The following is a 19,756-nucleotide window of genomic DNA, read 5'->3' as shown; positions in this document are numbered from 1 at the left end:
ACTGCCTCTCTAGTCCTTCACTGTAACGTTCCTCATCTACGAATCTTTCATCCTCGCTCAAATTAATGGGGTAATCATCACTTTCTCGGTCCGAATCTCTCTCGCTCCATTGTAAACAACGGGGAATTGTGAGGAATACTAGCTCCTGTGACGTCACGCTACTTCCGCTACAGGCAAGGCTTTTTTTTTTATCAGCGAGCAAAAGTTGCGAACTTTATCGTCGATTTTCTCTATTAAATCCTTTCAGCAAAAATATGGCAATATCGCGAAATGATCAAGTATGACACATAGAATGGATCTGCTATTCCCGTTTAAATAAAAAAAAATCATTTCAGTAGGCCTTTAAGTGCAAAGCTATTACGGTGTATTTTCCAAAGATTTAAATAAACAGCGATGTCTAACGTTTCGTACCCCGCGTGTGACTTCACCAGCAATTAAGCGGCACGATCACTTTCGCCTTCGCCGCTCGAGTTAAGGTTTCTTTTTCCGACTGCACAATTTTTTCTTTCAAACAGTGCGGTTCTGGATGCAGAGCATTCAAATTACATGCTATCCAATTCACGAGAACATGGGGGGGGGGGGAGAGAGCCATGAGCTCCTTGTCAAATCACAATCGCCCTCACTTTAGTCGTTGCCTGCATTTTCGAAGGCAAACAAGTGCGCATACAAAGCAGGTCAAAGGTCAGAAGGGGTTGCACACAGCAAACATTGCCAACATAGTTCCAGTGGTCCATTATAGGAAGAAAGCAGGATAATAGGTCTGGCACCTGCTGTGAGGAAACAATGTATGCTTGGAAGAACATATTGTACAATAATAAAAAAAAATAATTCCGTCCTATTCAGCTTGAGTTGGCGGTCGTTGCTCAGCGGCGGTAAGAAAATGATGGATTCATTCATGGAACTTGATATGCTAGCGGATTAAGGGGCTCGAGTACGAAACTTTGGAGCGTGCACGTGTGGATGCATGTTGATGATGAGGCAGACCAGGGGTGGAGGTCACATGATTTGTAGCTTTAATCACAAAAAGGAGGTAACCGCACGGTCCAGACTCCGGAAATGCATGGCAATGTTCCCTACATCCTGCCCGCCCCGGCGCTCGCTCGCTCGCTCGCCGTGCGCACAGCCAGAGCCCTGTTATCACTCCGCGCAATTACCTCCACATTTTGTCTGCACCCGCGTCGCACCGTGCCAATTATTCAACCCCGCCTGCTACGTGCTCCACTGGGCTCGCAGGCAGGGTCGCCCACACTTTTACGAGCACTCTTACCCGCGCACCTGGTTGGTGGTGGTAAAAGTGGTAGAAGGTATGTAGGCAAGGTGCATTCAAGGCATGGCTGGAATGAACAGACACTTAATTAGGTACGCCCGTGTAATAGTGTGATGTTGTTGCGCTATATTATGAACTAGACAGGGTGTTATATTTTATTTTGAAGTATCGCTTTTATTTTGAAGAACCGGATTTGCTGTTTTTTCGATTGTTTTACTTCCTCTTCCTTCGGACGTTAAGGTAATAGTTCTTCAATGCTCCGTGTTTCTTCATATTGTAAATATTCTTCCTAAACGTTCTATTTACTTTAAAAGTTAACCCAATAATGCGTCGACTGTGTGAATTGTTTGGTAGTATTTACACGTGGTATTTACCTCACACAGGAGCAGATATCACTCCGCCCGAAAGTTGTGACCAGTGTGTGTGTGTGTGTGTTTCGTGTTTCCAACGCAGGTATGTGGATTTGTGCGTTATTATTATTTTGTGATAAAACGTTTTTGTTAATGTAATTTAATTTATTATTATTTTTATATGAATGAATGTTTGTTACTTCCTCTTCCTTCGGACGTTTGAATGAGAAGGAGCAGATATCACTCCGCCCGAAAGTTGTGACCTGTGTGTGTGTGTGCTTCGTGTTTCCAACGCAGGTTACCAATAAATACTGAACCGACGGCATGGCGAAGTGTCCTTTATTTTAAAAAACTACACAACGCAGAATGAGACTCACTACACCCGCACAATCAAAAACATTGCAATGCTCTATTTGGCTTCATTTAACAACGTGTTCGTTATTGTGGTTGGGTATTGCGCAACTCTATTTCGCCGGGGGCCCGATCAGTCTCGCCACATTATTTTATATGGCCTGTGAACGCCTGGAAATAATATGCTTCAATAACGTACCGTAAATTCCGGACTACAAGCAGCTACTCTTTTCCTATGCTTTGAAACCTGCGGCTTATAAAACGGCGCGGCTTATTTATGGATTTTTCTTTGCTGTTGGCCATAATGCAAATTGTTTTTTTTAAACAAGCAAAGACAATGAATAGGTGTGTTATTGTTTGTGCTATGGCGCCACCTTTTGGACAAGTTTGCTCCCTGCAGGTGCTGCGGTACTGCATTGCCCTTCTGTTATGACCTGAGTAAAAGTATCGTTCTGTCTTCTAGCCGTCTGTAGCGTTTCTACTCGTGTGTTATTCTTCATTCATCACTCCTAGCTACGTTTGCAAGTTTTATAATATAACTAAAACAATTATTTTACAATATAACTAAAACTAATTCTTACTAAACCGTCCCGTGTGTGATGTCTGTAAGAGTGTTTTCATGCATATTTGTACATACTATTATAATGTAATGCAGCTAGCGTAGTTAGCATTAGCTAAAATGCTAACACGTTTACGAGTGTCTTTGTTAGTATTGAATTCTTGCCCTCAGGGAGGCGTTATAAGACGATCAAAGCAAGGACAAATAGACTGAAAAACAGTTTCTATCCTAGAGCTGTTATTGCCCCTCTGATAAAGATCTACTGTGCAATATGTATTTTTAACATTTTATTATGTTTTGAAATTTTAAATTGTTTTATTATTGTTGTTGTCTTCACACTATTTCATGTAGGTTTGTTTTAAAAGCACTGAGCTGGATTGCTGTCCAATTTCGTTGTTTCCATACAATGACAATAAAGGTATTCTGATTCTATTATTAACTTACAATGGGCATTATTTTTGTATTGTTTCAGTTTCGTAAATTTACCAGAATGTCACCGTGGAGTTATTGAGTCTATTTAGCTGATTGCAGAGCTAGCTTCTGCAGCTGGTGAGTCCATGACGACGACGTCTGTTTTGTTTGATCAGCCGTTTTACTGCCTTGTTACAGACACCGTTTGAAAAATTAAGGTTTGGTAATAAACATTAACAAAATATTTCTGTGTAAATAACTTATTTCACAACGTATATATGTATCTGTAGCTGATAGTCTAGTGCGGCTATTATTTGGAAAATATTTTTTTCTTCTAAAATTTTGTGGGTGCACTCTATAGTCAAGAAAATATGGTACCTTATATTTTCTTACCAAAAGTATTGTTTTTTTCCATTTTGAAAGAAAAACATGTACGTACTACACAAAATTACATACCTTTAAATCTTTAATAGTATCCAATAGTGCAACAAATATTATATTACCACACTTTTGAATTTTTTTTTGTCAAAATAAAAATGATTTCTTAAATATTTGCTTGACCTATAATTTTAAGGCAAGTTATCCATCAAATTATACACTGTAAAATAGTAATTGGTGTTACGGTAAAACTTACGGTAGTTTTTCCAGCATATTACCATAAATGGAAAAAAACTACCTGTGTTTTTAAGGTAAAATTCTGTTGACTGAGCTGAGTTTTTACCGTGAAATCCACGGTTGTGGTTTTTACAGTGTATTACTATAAATGGGAAAAAGGTACCACATTTCTTTTATGGTAAAAAAAAAACAGCAGCTCAGTTGCCAGAAAAAAATAAAATAAAATCGTACTGTTTTCTCATTTTCAGTAAATTGTAAAAAACCCAGAAAATTGGCCACTATGATGCCTGTTTTTTCCCTTAACGAAATAGTGGTACTGTTTTTCAATTTGCTGTAATATGTTGTAAAAAACCCCACAGTATATTTTACAGTAAAATACTAGTGACTAACTTGCGAGTTTTTTACTGTAAAATCTATTTGTTTTACAGTGTACGCAAAAATATATATTAATCAAATGCATAGGCAAATTAATTTATTTTTTGCTGTTACAAGCGCTCTGATGTCAAACATAACTGCGATGTGGCCCTCAATGAAAACAAGTTTGATACCCTCCGAGCTGGAGGATATTGTCTGACTTCCTTGAAGTAACCAATATCACCGACAACTGTATGGGAGCATCAAAACACCGTAATAGGGTTGCGCAATATAGACGATATATGAATGATATCAATTTGTCCGGCGATAAGAGTTTTTAATACCATCGTCATATCGGGGGGTAACACATGCCCGTCCTTCTAAATTACTAATCCTCGCCTCAATGGCGGCAAATAAACTATGTTTCTTACAAGTATCATTATCACTGGAGGACTAGAGGGCGGCGCAATAGCTGAACATGCTACACTACATACCGCAGGAGTATATATAAAAAAGCATAGCAAACCGCTAAGCTGGAGCTTTTGAATGTTGAACAAAAGGTGGCTGGATCGATACAAATATTGACAGTAGTGATACCAAGTATAGGTCGTTCCTGCAGTCAGAGATATTTTTTACTATCACAAAATCGTTTATTGTTTACGAACTAAGGAAATAGAGCCAATGATAGTTTTCACCTTTGTTTAAATATGTTGCATTATTAATTTTATTATACATAGTGTATGTAACAAAATGGAATATCCATCCATCCATTTGCTACCGCTTATTAATTGATATTGTTTTGAAATGGTTCTATTAGCATTTGTTATAGTAGTTATCGCAAAAGGCTGCAATATAAATCACAATATAGATTTTAGACTATATGGCTCATACTTACACCTTAATTACTTAATTGTTTCCTGGCCAGGTGTAATGGCACACAAAATTAAATGACTGTTTTCTTTATTTTTAACATATTCCTGTCCAGCCACTCAGGCAATTGATAATTGATAATAATAATTAATAAATAATTGACAATTAGATGGCATTTGAGAAAACTATCCACTAGATAAAGATTTGTTTATCGAGTCAGGTTTTTTATTGTAGTTAGCCGTCCCAAAAAGTCAGACGAAAACAAGAGTCGTACAATAGCCTGCTCAAAAGAAAAATCAGAACATGTCTTGAATTCAATACTGTTTCTCACCTTCTTTATCAAAGTAAAGACACTCAACTTTCTTTGGCCCCATGCCATAGTGTTTTTTTTGACATATTCAAAAACACAAAGTTGCTAACTCGGTCCCGCATATTTATACACGGGCAAATAGACTAGATTGTTGCACGCAACGTTTGCCCATACATATACCAACCAGGGGACAATTTTGCTGAAAATGGGGCGACACAAAAGCCGAAGTACCTCTGTATACCGATATACTGTACTTGACATGTCCTGTATTTATTAACAGTGTCTACCTCTTACACTAACTCAGTGATTCTCAAACTCCATCTAGTGGTATACGCCTAAAGAATCACTTGATTAAAGTACAATATTCCGATATTCAAACACAGTGTTACTGTTCAAACTGTGTGTATGGGTTATGGTAGACAAACTAATTAAATGTATGTTAAATCTTGTTTCAATTAATATTCAGGCCTACTACGCAACTGTATTTTAATGTTAGTCATTATTGGAAAAAGTGCACTAACTCATACATTATTTGCAATGTGTTACTGACAAGATAAACACACATATTTCTATAATACTGTGATAGCTAAACTAACTCTCCCCATATGCTTTAGAAAATATTTGTATGGTAATAAATAGAGATGTCCGATAATGGCTTTTTTGCCGATATCCGATATTGTCCAACTCCGATATCAACCGATACCGATATATACAGTCGTGGAATTAACACATTATTATGCCTAATTTTTGTTGTGATGCCCCGCTGGATGCATTAAACAATGTAACAAGGTTTTCCAAAATAAATCAACTCAAGTTATGGACAAAAATGCCAACATGGCACTGCCATATTTATTATTGAAGTCACAAAGTGCATTATTTTTTTTTAACATGCCTCAAAACAGCAGCTTGGAATTTGGGCCATGCTCTCCCTGAGAGAGCGTGAGGAGGTTGAGGTGGGCGGGGTTGGGGCGGGGCGGGGTTTTGGTATATTGTAGCGTCCTGGAAGAGTTAGTGCTGCAAGGGGTTCTGGGTATTTGTTCTGTTGTGTTACGGTGCGGATGTTCTCCCGAAATGTGTTTGTCATTCTTGTTTGGTGTGGGTTCACAGTGCGGCGCATGTTTGTAACAGTGTTCAAGTTGTTTATACGTCCGCCCTCAGTGTGACCTGTATGGCTGTTGACCAAGTATGCATTGCATTCACTTGTGTGTGTGAAAAGCCGTATATATTATGTGACTGGGCCGGCACGCCCACAATATTGTTGTCTGGGTGGAAATCGGGAGAAATTCGGGAGAATGGTTGCCCCGGGAGATTTTCGGGAGTCTCCCGGGAAAATCGGGAGGTTTGGCAAGTATGACTGGGAGACGCAACTGCTCTCCCTACGTCCGTGTACCACTCCGTACAGCGGCGTTTTAAAAAGTCGTAAATTGTACTTTTTGAAACAGATACCGATTATTTCCGATATTACATTTTACATATTACATTTTAACGCATTTATCGACATCCCTAGTAATACATGATGAGGAATACCTGTTATTTATGTCTTACCTACGCCTGGCGCTGACTTGGGTTTAGCGGAGTCGTCTTTTTTTTTTTTTAGAACACACAAAGGCATTATGGGACGGGATTGCACCACTTGATGCACTTTGTTACATCACCGCTATGCAGTGTATGATGCTCTGACAACATGTCGTTGTTTTTTATGACAACGACAATAACTGATCTTAGTTATTCTGCTTACATTTTTGTAAAAGTGTGCGTCAAAGCATTTATCCTTAAAGCTGTTTTATTTCTACATTATTGTACTTTGTTTATAAAGTTTATCCTTAAAGCTGTTTTATTTCTCAATTATTGTACTTTGTTTAATAAAGTGCTCCACATTTGCACTACTATTTGTCATTACGTAGTTTATGCACATATTTTTGGGAGTTTGGCCTAGTCAAAATCAGGTGGTGAGGTGTAGACTTAGACTTAGACAAACTTTAATGATCCACAAGGGACTTTGTTCAACACAGTAGTTCAGTTACAATGATGGAAAGGACAATGCAGGTATAAATAGACTAATATAGCGATAAAAAATCCAACATATATACGAATATATACGAATACCCACCTGTTGGGAGACCAAATGCATTGGAGTCTAATATCTTTATATGTTCAATGTGTTATTAAATAGATGCATAATGTAAAATTATGAAAAGTTGAAGCAAATCTACTCAAAATCAGGTGGTGGGCTACGTGTTGAAGACCCCTGATTTAGGGATTACATCATAAAAATAAAAACACTGCATTTCCAACTCCTCCCTTTTATCAGATAAAAGTTTCATTTCATTTTTGTTCTGCCTGTGGCCTCAAAAGCACTAGTCAAAATCAGGTGGTGAGGTGTAGACTTAGACTTAGACAAACTTTAATGATCCACAAGGGACATTGTTCAACACAGTTACAATGATGGAAAGGACAATGCAGGTATAAATAGACTAATATAGCGATAAAAAATCCAACGTATATACGAATATATACGAATACCCACCTGTTGGGAGACTAAATGCATTGGAGTCTAATATCTTTATATGTTCAATGTTCAATGTGTTATTAAATAGATGCATAATGTAAAATTATGAAAAGTTGAAGCAAATCTACTCAAAATCAGGTGGTGGGCTACGTGTTGAAGACCCCTGATTTAGGGATTACATCATAAAAATAAAAACACTGCATTTCCAACTCCTCCCTTTTATCAGATAAAGTTTCATTTCATTTTTGTTCTGCCTGTGGCCTCAAAAGCACCAAAAAAAAAAATAAAAGTACAATTCCCCCCCTTCTTCATGCATACATTTCACACATATTATTGTCCATACAGGCCAAGTAAAGTTCAAAAAGAAGCAGGGTGGACATGTTTTTTTGACATCATAAAGAAGGCTTTTACTTTGAAACCACATATAAGCTGAACATCCCTTACATGTACAGATTTTCTTAGCAAAACCTTCTTTTTTTAGGTTTTAGGGCGGAGAAAACGGGACCAAACGTCCACTTTTGGCTTTTTTTTTTTTTGGTCAACTTGTATTTTTCTATCACAGTTCTAAAATGCGTGTTTAAGAAAAAAAAAATACGTTTTTTGTCTATGAAAAGTTGGTGGAGCGCACAAAGAAGGGAGCGGCGAGCGGACCACTTCCACACAAACCGGCGCTCTTTATGTCAAGAAAAAGAGCGTTAAAGGCAACATTTGAACGCCACAATACGTCCAAAAAGTGCTGAGGTTCTTACCTGTGGCTCGTAACGGGACATGATCGGCTGGCTCGACGAGGAGAAGAAGAAGAAGAAGAAGAAATAAAAGAAGAAGAAGAAGAAGCGAGTTTGATGACGCGCCTCTGCTCCGGTCAAGCCCCGCCCCCTGGACTCTGATTGGTCCGTTTCAGCACCGCACTACTCTTTCATTTCAACTATTGCAAAAGTACTTGAATTGTTACAAATGTTCGTGGAGGGCGCCACACGGGGTGCTTTTTATTTCCTTCCACGAATTAACTGCTTTGTCCATCCATAAAAAATAAAAAAAAAGAACAACAACAAAAACAATGAAGCACTGAACTAAGCCTCGGATTTAAGCGCATTAAGCCACTGCTGCACAAATGAGCACCATATGCTGCATGTGTCTATGCGAGATAAAGAAGACCCAACAAAAAAAATGAATACAGCATGTTGATTGTGAGCATGCTCAGATGCAGTGTGTGTGTGTGTGTGTGTGTGTGTGTGTGTGTGTGTGCGTGTGTGTGTGTGTGTGTGTGTGTGTGCGGTAAAAGTCTCCAAAGCCAGCGTGCATGACAAGAGAAACAAAGACATTCCTTTGTAAAGTGATGGCTTTCAAGATAAAGCTGCCATCCCCAAACCATTGCCAAATTGCCTAATGAGATTGCCAGAAAAGATTCCAAGGCTGAGATAAGTTAATGTAATGGTTTTGTTGTACTCTGTCCATGAATTCAGGTGTTCATTTACAGCAGGGGTGTCCAAACTTTTTTCCACTGAGGGCCGTACAGTGTTATTATAGCCTACGGGGCCCATTTTGATATTATTTATTTTCCATCCACCCATCTTCTTCCGCTTATCCGAGGTCGGGTCGCGGGGGCAGCAGCCTAAGCAGGGAAGCCCAGACTTCCATCTCCCCAGCCATTTTGTCCAGCTCCTCCCGGGGGATCCTGAGGCGTTCCCAGGCCAGCCGGGAGACATAGTCTTCCCAACGTGTCCTGGGTCTTCCCCGTGGCCTCCTACCGGTCGGACGTGCCCGAAACACTTCCCTAGGGAGGGCGTTCGGGTGGCATCCTGACCAGATGCCCGAACCACCTCATCTGGCTCCTCTCGATGTAGAGGAGCAGCGGCTTGATGCCTTCAGTGACAATCTACAATGTAAATAGTCTTGAAAATAAAGAACACGAGAAGGTGTGTCCAAACTTTTGGCCTGTACTATATATATATATATATATATATATATATATATATATATATATATATATATATATATATATATATATATATATATATATATATATATATATATATATATATATATATATATTAATTAGATTATCCAAAAAATAGTGCTCGATACCGTGGTAGAGCGTAATATGTATGTGTGGGAAAAAATCACAAGACTATTTCATCTCTACAGGCCTGTTTCATGAGGGGTTTTCCTCAATCCTCAGGAGATCTCCTGAGGATTGAGGAAAACCCCTCATGAGATCTCCTGAGGATTGAGGAAAACCCCTCATGAAACAGGCCTGTAGAGATGAAATAGTCTTGTGATTTTTTCCCACACATATATATATATATATATATATTTATATATATCAAGGTTTCCCGCAGCGCTTTGTTGTTAATGCGTCCGCCTAAACAACAAAGAGCCACCGCCTAAACTAAAGTCTTGACAAGCTGCTCCGCAGAGCGGTAACAGCCAATCAGCAGTGCGTATTCAGAGCGCATGTAACAGCCAATCAGCAGTGCATATTCAGAGCGCATGTAACAGCCAATCAGCAGTGCGTATTCAGAGCGCATGTAACAGCCAATCAACAGTGCATATTCAGAGCGCATGTAACAGACAATCAGCAGTGCGTTTAGCAGGTAAGCATAATGCAGCGGACTCTCCCCAAATTATACTAAACACTTCCAAGACAACTACTAGCAACATAACTATGAGCCCGTTGACGTTCTAGAAACATAAGCGGCAGCTCAGCTCGCTCGCAGTCCTTGAGGCGAAGGCTAATTAGCTCTTAGCGTAACGTTAGCTCACTGTGCGGTGTGTGTGCGTGCGTGTGTCACGGACAGCAAAGCCCTGTCTGTCTGAGAGAAAGACAAGCATTATTGACCTACAGTTAACAACTACGTTATTTCACTTTACCTTTTTCTGTGTTGATTGAGCTGTGTTGAAGCAGCAAAAAAAGGACATTATGTTAAATGTAGAGTTTCTGTCTCTGATAGTTGATATAATAATGTAACTGCATCATAAAGCTTACATGAACTCCATGGTGTTCAGGGATGAATAGTCTCTCCTATTGCTATTGTACCATTTTTTCAGCTATAGTTACATTAAAGGCCTACTGAAAGCCACTACTAGCGACCACGCAGTCTGATAGTTTATATATCAATGATGAAATCTTAACATTGCAACACATGCCAATACGGCCGGGTTAACTTATAAAGTGCAATTTTAAATTTCCCGCTAAACTTCCGGTTGAAAACGTCTATGTATGATGACGTATGCGCGTGACGTCAATCGTTGAACCGGAAGTATTGGTACCCCTTTGAATCCAATACAAAAAAGCTCTGTTTTCATCTCAAAATTCCACAGTATTCTGGACATCTGTGTTGGTGAATCTTTTGCAATTTGTTTAATGAACAATGAAGACTGCAAAGAAGAAAGTTGTAGGTGGGATCGGTGTATTAGCGACTGGCTGTAGCAACACAACCAGGAGGACTTTGAGATGGATAGCAGACGCGCTAGCTGGCGACCTCACCTTGACTTCCTCCGTCTCCGGGCCGCCGACCGCATCTATGATCGTCGCTCCGTCGATCGCTGGGACGCAGGTGAGCACGGGTGTTGATGAGCAGATGAGGGCTGGCGTAGGTGGATAGCTAATGTTTTTAGCATAGCTCTGTGAGGTCCCGTTGCTAAGTTAGCTTCAATGGTGTCGTTAGCAACAGCATTGTTAAGCTTCGCCAGCCTAGAAAGCATTAACCGTGTATTTACATGTCCATGGTTTAATAGTATTGTTGATTTTATGTCTATCCTTCCAGTCAGGGGTTTATTTCTTTTGTTTCTATCTGCATTCAAGCCCGATGTGCTATCACGTTAGCTCCGTAGCTAAAGAGCTTCGCCGATGTATTGTCGTGGGGATAAAAGTCACTGTGAATGTCCATTTTGCGTTCTCGACTCTCATTTTCAAGAGGATATAGTATCCCAGGTGGTTTAAAATACAAATCCGTGATCCACAATAGAAAAAGGAGAGAGTGTGGAATCCAATGAACCCTTGTACCTAAGTTACGGTCAGAGCGAAAAAAGATACGTCCTGCACTGCACTCTAGTCCTTCACTCTCACGTTCCTCATCCACAAATCTTTCGTCGTCGCTCAAATTAATGGGGTAATCGTCGCTTTCTCGGTCCGAATTGCTCTCGCTGCATTGTAAACAATGGGGAAATGTCAGGAGCCTTTCAACCTGCGACGTCACGCTACTTCCGCTACAGGCAAGGCTTTTTTTATCAGCGACCAAAAGTTGCGAACTTTATCGTCGATGTTCTCTACTAAATCCTTTCAGCAAAAATATGGCAATATCGCGAAATGATCAAGTATGACACATAGAATGGATCTGCTATTCCCGTTTAAATAAGAACATTTCATTTCAGTAGGCCTTTAAGTACATAACTCCACATGTGTTCATTCATAGTTTTGATGCCTTCAGTGACAATCTACAATGTAAATAGTCGTGAAATAAAAGAAAACGCATTGAATGAGAAGGTGTGTCTAAAGTCAGCTGGTTTAGCCTCCAGCTTACAGGTGACCCAATTGAGGGTGCAGAAAACGAAGGCATGTATCCTCACTCTGCGAAGATTCCATCGCGTATCGGCAAACACCGATGGCTCAAAAAAAAAAAAAAAGCTGATTTGAAACAGATGCTGACATTTTACGCACATGCAGAACGCCAGCTCGGCGAAGCCGTATGATCTCAGGAAAGTGGAGTCCCCCAAGGTTATATTAGGTGGGCACTTCCCATCACGGACGTTAAACGGAATCGTGACACGGCGGCAAGCCTCCTCCTCTTAACCCAGCAGCGCCACATCAACTCTCCCCCTCCGGCTTTTGATATACGAGAGGCCACTGGAGCCATTTGGACGGCAATATTAGCAGCTTGTGGTTTATTTGTTGCTTGTTTCAGCAACACACACACACACACACACACACACACACACACGATACGACCCCACTGTCAACCTTTAAAATTATTTATACTTGGGAACAGGATCTGGGGCGAATAAAATACTGTGCGATGTTTGATATCAGACCATCTGTGTCCAATCCCAGCTTGGACCTTTGCTCAAAATGAAGAAGGGGGGGGTAAAAAAGTCCAATGAAACAGCGAGATGATGGAAAATCGGGACGCATTGTTTTCATGTTTTGACTGATACAACACGCCTTCCAGAAGTACTTCCAACACAATCATGCTCCGTTCCTCCACCAGAAGGACACATGAGTGAAGGGTGATGCTTGGACATCCCCTGGTGGAGAGCAGCGTGAACATTGGGAGTCATTTTCCTTGCCTTGCCAATGGGTTAGGGCAGGGGTCGGCAACACAAAATGTTGAAAGAGCCATATTGGAGCAAAAATACAAAAACAAATCGGTCTGGAGCTGCAAAAAATTAAAAGCCATATTACATACAGATAGTGTGTCATGAGATATACATTGAATTAAGAGGACTTAAAGGAAACTAAATGAGCTCAAATATAGCTACAAATGAGGCATAATGATGCAATATGTACATATAGCTAGCCTAAATAGCATGTTAGCATCGATTAGCTTGTAGTCATGCAGTGACCAAATATGTCTGATTAGCACTCCACACAAGTCAATAACATCAACAAAACTCACCTTTAGCACAACGTTAAACGTCTGGTGGACTAAATGAGACAGAAAAAGAAGTGGCATAAAACACGTCCTATAAAGTCGGAGAAAGTTATACATGTAAACCAGAGGTCACCAACGTGGTGCCCGCGGGCACCAGGTAGCCCATAAGGACCAGGGGCCGTACTTATCAAGCTTCTTAGAATTACTCCTAAGAAGTCTGCTAAGAGTTGACTTAAGAGTAAATAAATTCTTCGCTGAAAGCTGCACTTAAAAGTTAGTTATCAAGCGTCTTACTCACACTTTCAGCGAAGTGTAGGACTGAATCTTAAGTGTCACACTCAGAGCTGAATTACGACATTACTATGTGCCGTAAACGCAATTTTAGGTGACGTCATTTCTGTGTCCATAGAAATGACCAATCACGGAAGGGAATCCGTTGTCTAAGAATAAAGAAATATCTTGGAAATATTTAAGTGGACAATGGGAGTGTATATTTTGACAATAAACTACAAAATAATACAAAACAAACTAGTCCCCGCCGGCACTCACGCTACCGCTCCCTCTCTTCTCTCGCCCACACACTCACTGACGTCACTCACCTCACGGCCACACACATACGCTACTCTCATAACATTTTCTTTCCAATTCATTAATTAGGCAACTAATTTGAAACTGGTGTGGGTGGCTCTATATATACTAGCCCACTGCAGACACATGCAGAAATCAACAAGGAATCGAAAAGTATTAAATCTGTGACAAAAATAATATCCGCTCTGTCTAAACGATACCGTTTGATCAGCTGCTCGTCATAAAAAAAACCCCAAAAACATTGTTCCGTTCCCTGAACGTTCGCGCACGTTTCTCTCGCCTCAGTGCCATCCCCTGCTGGCAACTCCTAACCACTTAAGACACCTCTGAAGGTCTCTTAAATATCGTGGAGAGTAGGAGTGATTCTTAGACTTAAGAACATTGATAAAAAGCTTTTATTCTTAAGTTTGAGAGTAGGACTAAATTTCGCAAATTCTCAGGACTTAAGTGTAAAATGGCACTCTAAGAAGCTTGATAAGTACGGCTCCAGATGAGTAGCCCGCTGGCCTGTTCTAAAAATAGCTCAAATAGCAGCACTTACCAGTGAGCTGCCTCTATTTTTTAAATTTTATTTATTTACTAGCAAGCTGGTCTCGCTTTTCCGACATTTTTAATTCTAAGAGAGACAAAACTCAAATAGAATTTGAAAATCCAAGAAAATATTTTAAAGACTCGGTCTTCTTTTGTTTAAATAAATTCATAAATGTTTTACTTTGCTTCTGATAACTTTCAGAAAGACAATTTTAGAGAAAAAATACAACCTTAAAAATGATTTTAGGATTTTTAAACACATATACCTTTTTACCTTTTAAATTCCTTCCTCTTCTTTCCTGACAATTTAAATCAATGTTCAAGTAAATGTATTTCTTTTATTGTAAAGAATAATAAATACATTTTAATTTAATTCTTCATTTTAGCTTCTGTTTTTTCGACAAAGAATATTTGTGAAATATTTCTTCAAACTTATTATGATTAAAATTCAAAAAAAAGTATTCTGGCAAATCTAGAAAATCTGTAGAATCAAATTTAAATCTTATTTCAAAGTATTTTGAATTTCTTTTAAAATTTTTGTTCTGGAAAATCTAGAAGAAATAATGATTTGTCTTTGTTAGAAATATAGCTTGGTCCAATTTGTTGTATATTCTAACAAAGTGTAGATTGGATTTTAACCTATTTAAAACATGTCATCAAAATTCTAAAATTCATCTTAATCAGGAAAAATTAATAATGATGTTCCATAAATTCTTTTTTAAATTTTTTTCAAAAAGATTAGAATTAGCTAGTTTTTCTCTTCTTTTTCTTGGTTGAATTTTGAATTTTAAAGAGTCGAAATTGAAGATAAACTATGTTTCAAAATTGAATTGTCATTTTTTTCGTGTTTTCTCCTCTTTTAAACCGTTCAATTAAGTGTAAATATCATTAATTATTAATAATAACATAGAGTTAAAAGTAAATTGAGCAAATTGGCTATTTCTGGCAATTTATTTAAGTGTGTATCAAACCGGTAGCCCTTCGCATTAATCACTACCCAAGAAGTAGCTCTTGCTTTCAAAAAGGTGGGTGACCCCTGATGTAAACAAACTACGGTGAGTTCAAGGACCGCCAAAATTAGTAGGACAAAACGGCGCTCGCCAAATACTCGAATCAGTGAAGCATGTTTAATATAAACAGTGTGCTTTATAACAATTAGGGAGGTTTGTGTCATGTTTGTCCTCCTACAGAAACCATATTAAAACAAAAATATATTTTTTTCCCTCATCTTTTTCCATTTTTCATACATTTTTGAAAAAGCTCCACAGAGCCACGAGCGCGGCGCTCTAGAGCCGCGGGTTGCCGACCCCTGGGTTAGGGGTAAAGTAGGAGGTACAATTCACACTAATGTACATGTCGCTATAATCACGGTTTAGAGCAGACCTGGGCAAATTAAGTCTTGAACTATACAAAGTGCATGATATACTAGTTACTATGGTGATTTAATTAGTTACAATGGTAATCTAATTAGTCACTATGGTAATCCAGCCTGAAATGCGGGTGTCAGTGGCCTAGGGGTTAGAGCAGGGGTCGGCAACCCAAAATGTTGGAAGAGCCATATTGGACCAAAAATACAAAAAACTAATCTGTCTGGAGCCGCAAAAAAATGAAAGCCTTCTATAAGTGATATAATGAAGTCAACACATGATATAAGTGTCTTTATTAGCTATATTAGCCTACTATCAAAATTATAGTTTAAGTTAAGGAAATTAAATGAGCTCAAATATACCTACAAACGAGGCATAATGATGCAATATGTACATGCAGCTAGCCTAAATAGCATGTTAGCATCGATTAGCTTGCCAAATATGCCTGATTAGCACTCCAAACAAGTCAATAACATCAACAAAGTTCACCGTTGTGCATTCGCGCACAGCATAAAAAGTTTGGTGGACAAAATGACACAAAGAATGAGTGGCATAAAATATGTCTTTCTGTAGCATCGTTGAAGAAAGTTATACACTACCGTTCAAAAGTTTGGGGTCACCCAAACAATTTTGTGGAATAGCCTTCATTTCTAAGAACAAGAATAGACTGTCGCGTTTCAGATGAAAGTTCTCTTTTTCTGGCCATTTTGAGCGTTTAATTGACCCCACAAATGTGATGCTCCAGAAACTCAATCTGCTCAAAGGAAGGTCAGTTTTGTAGCTTCTGTAACGAGCTGAACTGTTTTCAGATGTGTGAACATGATTGCACAAGGGTTTTCTAATCATCAATTAGCCTTCTGAGCCAATGAGCAAACACATTGTACCATTAGAACACTGGAGTGATAGTTGCTGGAAATGGGCCTCTATACACCTATGTAGATATTGCACCAAAAAGCAGACGTTTGCAGCTAGAATAGTAATTTACCACATTAGCAATGTATAGAGTGTATTTCTTTAAAGTTAAGACTAGTTTAAAGTTATCTTCATTGAAAAGTACAGTGCTTTTCCTTCAAAAATAAGGACATTTACATGTGACCCCAAACTTTTGAACGGTAGTGTACATGTAAACAAACTACGGCGAGTTCATGGACAGCCAAAATTAGTAGGACAAAACGGTGCTCACCAAATACTCTCATCAGATAATCATGTTTAATACAAATAGTGGGATTTCTAACAATTAGGGAGGTTTGTGTCATGTTTGTCATCCTACAGAAACCATATTAAAACAAAAATATATTTTTCCCCCCCATCTTTTTTTATTTTCATCAATTTTTGAAAAAGCTCCAGGGAGCCACTAGGGCGGTGCCAAAGAGCCGTAAGTGGCTCTAGAGCCGCAGGTTGCAGACCCCTGGGTTAGAGTGTCCGCCATGAGATCGGTAGGTTGTGAGTTCAAACCCCGGCCGAGTCATACCAAACACTATAAAAATGGGAGCCATTACCTCCCTGCTTGGCACTCAGCATCAAGGGTTGGAGTTGGGGGTTAAATCACCAAAAATGATTCCCGGCTCACTGCTCCCCTCACCTCCCAGGGGGTGAACAAGGGTGATGGGTCAAATGCAGAGGACAAATTTCACCACGCCTAGTGTGTGTGTGTGACAATCATTGGTACTTTAACTTTAACGCTTCGTGATGGATCAGATGTATCAGATTGTAGGTGTTTTTTTGGTTTTTTTACCCTTTGCGTTCATATTTCGCTGTGTTTGTTACATTTTTTGTTACGTTTCGCTTGATTGTAAAATATGTGGATCGAGAGGGGGTGTGACGTTCATATGTTGTCAATATTCAATGTTTTATCGTTCATGGTAAATATTGTAAATCCCACATTCTTTATTTTCATGTACATTCTGGGTGTCTCATTCCGTAAAAAAATGTAAATATTCCATTCCGTTTTTTAAGGTGGTCTATCAGAACGTTTTTAGCATTCAATCAGACATTATTGGGAGGTTTTTTATTAGTGTTCTTAAAAATCAGACATACCGGCCCCCAGACACATTTTTTTCTCTAAATTTGCCCCCCCCGAGGCAAAACAACTATTACGTTGTTTTGAGGGCCATATTTCCAGAAAGCTAAGCTTCTCTCTTCACTTTTAGTCTTATTTTGGATTCCCCTTGGAGAAAGCAAACCACCGAGTTTAATTAAATAGTGGGGTTTCAGTTTGAGCACATAAATAAATAAGGCCCCTTAGTTTGATATTCACAGGTGGATTGGATCACTTCTCGTAGGAAAAGAGGCTCTAATAGGGACTTCGGAATGCAAAAGTGATAGCCCTATCCTTGAGAAAAGACTACCTGTCTAGCTCAACGCCAACATTTGAGTTATGACTTAAAGCAGTTGTTTTCCAGACACTTACACACGACTACTCCTTTTATGGTCAGGATGCGCTCTCCTGACTTAGCACACACACCCAGAGACAGAAAGGAGGAATATAAAAACTGATGGTTTGGCTTCTCCAGTTAGGAGTCTTCCATTTTTGACCGGAGTTCCTCCAGGAACAGTCCTGTATAATGACGCTCGCTTGTAACAAAGCAACTTTTTGTTCCGACGTTTCTTTTGATCCAGCCGCACTGCTGTGTTGCCCTCCTGCCCGGGAGGGGGTGACAAGACCAGAAATACACTTCAAGTTCATATTTTCCGTCAAAACTGAAAAAAACCGAATACTTTTAGTACCAAAATATAAAGTACAAATTTAATTTCCAGGTTTTCATGGGCCATATAAATTGGACACCTGTGCTATACACTGTTTGTGGCAATGTTTTATTGTAGTAGATTTATAATAATCTGATAAAAATGTTTTAATTACGGCCCCACTATGGACTGGACTCTCACACTATTATACTAGATCCACTATGGACTGGACTCTCACACTATTATACTAGATCCACTATAGACTGGACTCTCACACTATTATACTAGATCCACTATGGACTGGACTCTCACACTATTATGTTAGATCCACTATGGACTGGACTCTCACACTATTATACTAGATCCACTATGGACTGGACTCTCACACTATTATGTTAGATCCACTATGGACTGGACTCTCTCACTATTATGTTAGATCCACTATGGACTGGACTCTCACACTATTATGTTAGATCCACTATGGACTGGACTCTCACACTATTATGTTAAGTCCACTATGGACTGGACTCTCACACTATTATGTTAAGTCCACTATGGACTGGACTCTCACACTATTATGTTAAGTCCACTATGGACTGGACTCTCACACTATTATGTTAGATCCACTATGGACTGGACTCTCACAATATTATGTTAGATCCACTATGGAATGGACTCTCACAATATTATGTTAGATCCACTATGGACTGGACTCTCACTAATATGTTAGATCCACTATGGACTGGACTCTCACACTATTATATTAGATCCGCTATGGACGGGACTCTCACTATTATGTTGGATCCACTATGGACTGGACTCTCACTCACTATTATGTTAGATCCACTATGGACTGGACTCTCACACTATTATGTTAGATCCACTATGGACTAGACTCTCACAATATTATGCTAGATCCACTATGGACTGGACTCTCAAAGTATTATGTTAGATCCACTATGGACTGGACTCTCACTATTATGTTAGATCCACTATGGACTGGACTCTCACACCATTATGTTATATCCACTATGGACTGGACTCTCACACTATTATGTTAGATCCACTATGGACTGGACTCTCACTATTATGTTAGATCCACTATGGACTGGACTCTCACTATTATGTTAGATCCACTATGGACTGGACTCTCACACTATTATGTTAGATCCACTATGGACTGGACTCTCACTATTATGTTAGATCCACTATGGACTGGACTCTCACTATTATGTTAGATCCACTATGGACTGGACTCTCACTATTATGTTAGATCCACTATGGACTGGACTCTCACACTATTATGTTAGATCCACTATGGACTGGACTCTCACACTATTATGCTAGATCCACTATGGACTGGACTCTCACACTATTATGTTAGATCCACTACGGACT

General features: G+C 39.2%; 1 protein-coding gene across 8 annotated transcripts in view; it reads right to left on the bottom strand.

The window, feature by feature from the left end:
• Positions 1–19,756, bottom strand: part of cald1a (caldesmon 1a) — a 494,628-nt gene that overhangs the window by 151,249 nt on the left and 323,623 nt on the right. The window contains exon 1 of one of the 8 annotated variants that reach the window (XM_062064486.1): positions 8,346–8,450. The exons of the other annotated variants lie outside the window; for them this stretch is intronic. Within the exon in view, the coding sequence (XP_061920470.1) occupies positions 8,346–8,366 (21 nt within the window). The 5' untranslated portion in view covers positions 8,367–8,450. Of the gene's footprint in view, positions 1–8,345; positions 8,451–19,756 lie in introns of those variants that run through there. 8 annotated transcript variants of the gene reach the window in all.

Source organism: Entelurus aequoreus, linkage group LG12 (genome assembly GCF_033978785.1).
Source record: "Entelurus aequoreus isolate RoL-2023_Sb linkage group LG12, RoL_Eaeq_v1.1, whole genome shotgun sequence".
Taxonomy (NCBI): domain Eukaryota; kingdom Metazoa; phylum Chordata; class Actinopteri; order Syngnathiformes; family Syngnathidae; genus Entelurus; species Entelurus aequoreus.
This window is presented reverse-complemented; position numbering and strand designations above follow the sequence as displayed.